Source organism: Pelophylax lessonae (genome assembly GCF_965119305.1).
Source record: "Pelophylax lessonae genome assembly, chromosome: 9".
Lineage (NCBI taxonomy): Eukaryota > Metazoa > Chordata > Amphibia > Anura > Ranidae > Pelophylax > Pelophylax lessonae.
In genome coordinates, this window is record NC_138776.1 from 244,744,652 (window position 1) to 244,751,505 (window position 6,854).

At 39.0% G+C, this 6,854-nt stretch overlaps 1 protein-coding gene across 1 annotated transcript in view; it reads left to right on the top strand.

The window, feature by feature from the left end:
• The window catches only part of LOC309564346 (membrane-spanning 4-domains subfamily A member 8-like), a gene marked incomplete at its 3' end in the record, with an annotated part of 69,754 nt that extends 63,361 nt beyond the window's left edge, over positions 1 to 6,393 (top strand). Inside the window, exon 7 of the mRNA XM_082268972.1 lies at positions 6,286 to 6,393. Coding sequence (XP_082125098.1) covers positions 6,286 to 6,393 — 108 coding nt within the window. The remainder of the gene's footprint in view (positions 1 to 6,285) is intronic.
• Between the last annotated feature and the right edge of the window lie 461 nt (positions 6,394 to 6,854).

Genomic DNA, 6,854 nt, shown 5'->3' on the forward strand with positions numbered 1-6,854 from the left:
GGAAGGATGCATGTGATTGGCACAGGGCCAATCATCACTGTCCAGTCAGAGGATCAGGAGTCCTGCAGCCTCATTGGACAGTTAGAGGAGACTGAAAACGCCTCCTACAAGCTTTAACTAGACACTGATAGAAGTTACAAGACTGCTATATACTGCTGATGAGAAAAAAAAGTATTTAGCAGTTGATATTTACTAAAAGGGTTTCATTTTTATGTTCTGTGGGAGATCAGATGTAGTGAATGCAAGGTCCTGGGTTTAGTAACACTTTATTATAAAATTGCCCAAAAAAAATAATATTCAACAAGTCAAAAGCTACCAATGCTAATTCCTTCCTTCGTCAATCAAAATGTCTCATGAATGCAACCCTTAGATAGTCCATAGAACATGGATAATGTGCATGAACTTGTGCATGTGCATTAATCTTATGCATGAACTTTACCAAGTAGTCCACCACAAGATCAAAAACATTCAGCAAACATCTGCCATGATGATAATTATACTTCACCCCAACAAAAAGTATTTTTTGAGATGATCCATTCTGTGTAAAAAAAGTCTTCCATATTGCATGTCCCTTAACATTGAAATATAAGCTTTGTTTCCGATAGGCTTTGATGAATCTCTTGTACTAGCTTGACCTGTGGTTACCGACTCCCTGATGGCTTTGTCGATCTGAACCACATCAGTGGCCCGGGACTCCCTCCGGGCACCCTTCCTCTCCCGCATAACCCCCCCCCCCCACTGTTTTGCCCTTCCTCTCCCCCCCCCGTCCTTCTTGCCCCTCTTACTCCCTTCTTTTTCTCCCCCCCCCTTGTTGCCTCGAGTTGGCCGCTACCTAATTTGTTTCCCTATTGTGGCTGGACCACAAACTTTTGCTGCACTACGGCCTCCCTTTTTGCCCTACCCCCAGCCGCCCCTGTGCACTGTGTTTATCCCTTGTACCTGTATTCCGGGCGCCCAGCTTGCCCCTTTCCTATTCCTTAACCTGATTGTTATGCTACTACTTGCTGTTCATGATGTAATTTTGACGTGTATTCATCTGTTATGCACCACTGTTACCTATTGGTATTGTTTTGTACTACATTCCTTCTGCCTTAATAAAAACCGTTTGAACAGAAATATAAGCTTTGCATATTTCACGTGATGCAGAGAAGAATAATGCCGCTAGCTGCCGGTATCGCCAGTATGGCAACTTTCTCAAGCGTATCCAGAATTGCAGTGTATAGCATGTGTACATGTGATTTAAAATGACGCCAGACAAGGGGCTTTGTCATACACATAGCATTGTGCCACATATGAATGATGCGATGTAACAACACATGCACGTGGATGAAAAAATCTTGTATATAAAACAAAAGGAAGACAAATCCAATAAAAGGCTTTTAAAGCCAACTAAGTTGCTATGGTGCAGTCATTGGACTTCAAGACAAAACAAAGACTGCATAATTGTAATATTAAAGAAAAAAACAATATACAGTAGAACTTACTGAAAACAATTTTTTTGAAACACCTTGTTCCATTTTCCGCTTCCACTTTTTCTACTTCTAAAAAAAAAAAAAAAGAGAAAAAAATTCTCCCTCCATATTTCAAAATTTTAGGGTGAAATCTAAGAATTGTCTAAGAGACAAATTTATTAGAATTATTTAGACCCAGAAAACTTTGGGCCCCTAATTTAGAGATCCACCTGCTCTCCAATGTCAGAATATGCAGTGCCTTAAAAAAGTATTCACACCCCTTGCAATTTTCCACATTTTGTCATGTTACAACCAAAAAACGTAAATGTATTTTATTGGGATTTTATGTGATAGACCAACACAAAGTGGCACATAATTGTGAAGCGGAAGGAAAATGATAAATGTTTTTTCAATTTTTTTTACAAATAAATATCTGAAAAGTCAATACTTTGTAGAACCACCTTTCGCTGCAATTACAGCTGCAAGTCTTTTTGGGGATGTCTCTACCAGCTTTGCACCTCTAGAGAGGGACATGTTTGCCGATTCTTCTTTTCAAAATAGCTCAAGCTCTGTCAGATTGGATGAAGAGTGTCTGAACAGAAATTTTCCAGTCTTGCCAGAGATTCTTAATTTGATTTAGGTCTGGACTTTAACTGGGCCATTCTAACACATGAATATGCTTTGATCAAACCATTCCATTGTAGCTCTGGCTGTATGTTTAGGTTTGTGTTCCTGCTGGAAGCTAAACCTCTGCTCCAGTCTCAAGTCTTTTGCAGACTCTAACAGGTTTTCTTCTAAGATCACCTTGTATTTTGCTCCATCCATCATCCTATTAACTCCGGCCAGTTTCCCTGTCCCTGCTGAAAAAAAGAATTCCCACAACATGATGTTTCATGGTGGGGATCATGTGTTCAGAGTGATGTGCAGTGTTAGTTTTCTGCCTCACATAGCGTTTTGCTTTTTGACCAAAAAGTTAAATTTTGGTCTTATCTGATCAGAGAACCTTCTTCCACATGTTTGCTGTGTCCCCCACATGGCTTTTCGCAAACTACAAACAGGATTTCTTATGGCTTTCTTTCAACAATGGCTTTCTTCTTGCCACTCTTCCATAAAGGCCAGATTTGTGGAGTGCACAATAGGGATGATCGAACGGTTCGGGTTGACCATCGGTTCGACCCGAACATTGACTGTTCGAAATTCGGCCGAATTTAGAACTTTTTGCTGAAAAAGTTCGGAATTCGGCAACCGGAACCGACCAAAATGCAATGGGACAGGAACTGAGCTTTTAAAGCCTGTGATTGGACCAGAACCATCAGTAAAAGCCAATTGAGGGGGCAGGAGAATGCTAGGAATGTGATTGGAGTGACTAGGGGGTCCAGAGGCCAATCATTAGTGAATACGCCCGCCAGTATATAAGATAGCCCCCGCCAAATCTCCACCATTTTAATCCAGGGCTGTGGAAGAGAATGGAAGCAGTTCTGTTACTTCTGCTTCAAAGTGTCATTTAGCATTTATTAGTGTGAGGAAAGGGATATCTAGTGTAGTTAGGGTGCTATTTTCCACTTTAGTTAGCTTCAAAAATATAGTTTCTGTAGGGAAAGTGTTAAGTGTCAGGGTGACCATAGTGTAGTGTAGGGTTAACTGACACTGACTGCTATGGCAGGGTGACCAAACCCTTCCATGTCAGGGTGACCGCTATAGAGAAAAGATTGTTTCTCTTAGGTCACTTAGAGAACAGGGATATGGCTTCTCGCCTGTCAGCCTGCTTTTTGCTGCAGGCGTTTATAGGGCATTTTTGAGGACATGTTTGGAGTCAGGCATGACATCTGAACTTGTGTATAGGGGTATATATACAAACACACATGTATGTATATATACACATACAGATATATAGGTGTGAAAATAGCAGAACCCTATGCTTGCACTAATGAAATTATTAACACCCATATGGCTCTGCTCCTATAACACCTATATATGTGAATGTGTATAAATACATAGAAGTGTGTGTGTATATATACCCCTATACAGAAGTTCAGATGTTTTGCCTGCCTCCAAAGACCCCAAAAAAATGCCCAAAAAAACGCCAGCGCCAAAAAAAAAAAAACCGCCCAGGTGTGTTATTGCAGGTGTTTTTTTGGGGCATTTTTTTGGGGTCTTTGGAGGCAGGCAAAACATCTGAACTTGTGTATAGGGGTATATATACACACACACTTCTATGTATTTATACACATTCACATATATAGGTGTTATAGGAGCGGAGCCATATGGGTGTTAATTATTTCATTAGCGCAAGTATAGTGTTCTGCTACTTTTACACCTATATATGTGTATGTGTATATATACATATAAGTGTGTGAATATATACCTCTACACAGAAGTACAGATGTTATGCCTGCCTCCAATAACCCCCCAAAAATGCCCAAAAAAAACGCTTGCTACAAAACTGGCAAGGTGTGAAAAGAGCGGAGCCATATCCCTGTTCTATAATTGCCTAATACAAACTAACTTTTTTTTCTGGTTCTGGACATGCTACAGAGCTGAAACTTCACAGGTACACTTTTTAGACCCCCCCCCCCCAGACACTAAATCACAAAAGAAAAAGTTCTTAAAAATTGTCATTTTTGATAGAGAGACAATTATTGAAAAAAAAAAATGTCTTTGGATATATATATCTCTATACACAAGTTCAGATGTTTTGCCTGCCTCCAAAGACCCCCAAAAAATGCCCAAAAAAAAAACGCCTGCAATAACACACCTGGGTGGTTTTTTTTTGCGCAGGCGTTTTTTGGGGCATTTTTGGGGGGTCTTTGGAGCCAGGCAAAACATCTGAACTTGTGTATAGGGGTATATATATATACACACACACACTTCTATGTATTTATACACATACACATATATAGGTGTTATAGGAGCGGAGCCATATGGGTGTTACAGTCAGGTCCATAAATATTGGGACATCAACACAATTCTAATATTTTTGGCTCTATACACCACCACAATGGATTTGAAATGAAACAAACAAGATGTGCTTTAACTGCAGACTCTCGGCTTTAATTTGAGGGTATTTACATCTAAATCAGGGGAACGCTGTAGGAATTACAACAGTTTGTATATGTGCCTCCCACTTTTTAAGGGACCAAAAGTATTGGGACAGATAAACAATCATAAATCAAACTTTCACTTTTTAATACTTGGTTGCAAATCCTTTGCAGTCAAGTACAGCCTGAAGTCTGGAACGCATAGACATCACCAGACGCTGGGTTTCATCCCTGGTAATGCTCTGCCAGGCCTCTACTGCAACTGTCTTCAGTTCCTGCTTGTTCTTGGGGCATTTTCTCTCCAGTTTTGTCTTAAGCAAGTGAAATGCATGCTCAATCGGATTCAGGTCAGGTGATAGACTTGGCCATTGCATAACATTCCACTTCTTTCCCTTAAAAAACTCTTTGGTTGCTTTCACAGTATGCTTTGGTGTTGCTGAGCTTACCGTTGCATTCTTTCTTTTTAAGGATGTTCCAAACAGTTGATTTGACCACACCTAATGTTTTTGCTATCTCTCTGATGGGTTTGTTTTGTTTTTTCAGCCTAATGATGGCTTGCTTCACTGATAGTGACAGCTCTTTGGATCTCATATTGAGAGTTGACAGCAATAGATTCCAAATGCAAATAGCACACTTGAAATTAACTCTGGACCTTTCATCTGCTCCTTGTAAACGGGATAACGAGGGAATAGCACACACCTGGCCATGGAACAGCTGAACAGCCAATTGTTCCATTGCTTTTGGTCCCTTAAAAAGTGGGAGGCACATATACAAACTGTTGTAATTCCTACACCGTTCACCTGATTTGGATGTAAATACCCTCAAATTAAAGCTGAACGTCTGCAGTTAAAGCACATCTTGTTTGTTTCATTTCAAATCCATTGTGGTGGTGTATAGAGCCAAAAATATTAGAATTGTGTCATATTTATGGACCTGACTGTATATGCCACTTTGTGTTGGTCTATCACATAAAATCCCAATAAAATACATTTATGTTTTTGGTTGTAACATGACAAAATGTGAAAAATTTCAAGGGGTATGGATACTTATTCAAGGTACTGTATTTAAAAAAAATCATCCCCTCTTTCACTCCTATGAATCCCATCAAGAACCCAGAAAAGGTGGATGGTATGTTATCATTGTGAATGTATAAAGTATAGACGATTGGAGATTTTTGGAGATTTTAACACCATAAATGCCACTGTACTAAGAAGGAGGTGTTAAATAACTCCCTCTTTGTTGCAGTTAGCAAAATGTCTAGTAGTCAAAGTTTTTACCTTCGATAAATCAATCTATTTGCCAGTGTATACAAATTTGCAACTTGAACTGGCCCCACAGTTATAGGGGCCCTTAGTTCGACAGCATAATTGGTGATTTCTACAAAAGTGACCAAAGACTTATTGATCCCCCATCGAGTGTGGAAGTATACATGTAATAGATGGTAAGGGAAAGGTGTCACAAGTATGTAATAACTGGATAAGGTAATTAGAGCACCACAACATCCACCTACGTTTCCAGCACCAAAAAATACACTACCTCAAACAAGTTCCACTATTACCGGATCTTCCTGGAACCACACCCGGATTGTTTTTAAAAGCATAGTAATACAATGAATAGAGTGAGGCCTCATCTTGTTTATTATTATTTTTTTTGCGGATTATGTTCATGACTATAAGAGCTTTCCTTTAGAAATTTGTCCTCATACCCTCTAACCTTAAACCTTGGTCAATAAATTTTGTCTTCTTTCTCAAAAATTATATCCTTTAATTTAATGTTTTTTTTTCTCTTTTCTGAAGGTGTACATCTTACAGAATCCTGGTGCCGTTCCCATTCCTGGAACAACCACTTATGCTCAATCCCTACTGCCACCACCGACTTATTCAGACGATGTAGTCAAAGCTTGACCAATCCATGAATGAAGAGCACCTGTCACCTACATATTTTATGCATAGATCAGCTTTCTACTGGATTGTTTCCTAATTATACATCACTAATTCAGCAATATCAATAAATTCTTAGGTTGTTTTTCTAAAAGTCATTTCTATTGCCAACAATATTTCTTAATGTGTTGGACTGACCAGGTGGTGGGACTCGACCTGAGAGATGGGGATTGTATACTTCGCCTTTACCAGTACCATTTGTCTGCTCTCAGACTATGTTAGTCCTTCATTTCATAATGTTATCTTTTTTATATTGAATCTTTATCAATTGTCTTAAATATGACTATTCTTTGCTCATAGCTATAGGTAGCAGATATGAGTGTATGTATTGTATGTATTACATTGTTGCTTTCTGTATACTACAATATATTCATCTGACCTTAATTTTAGTGTGCTGGATTATTTATGGTTTTATTGATAGTTCT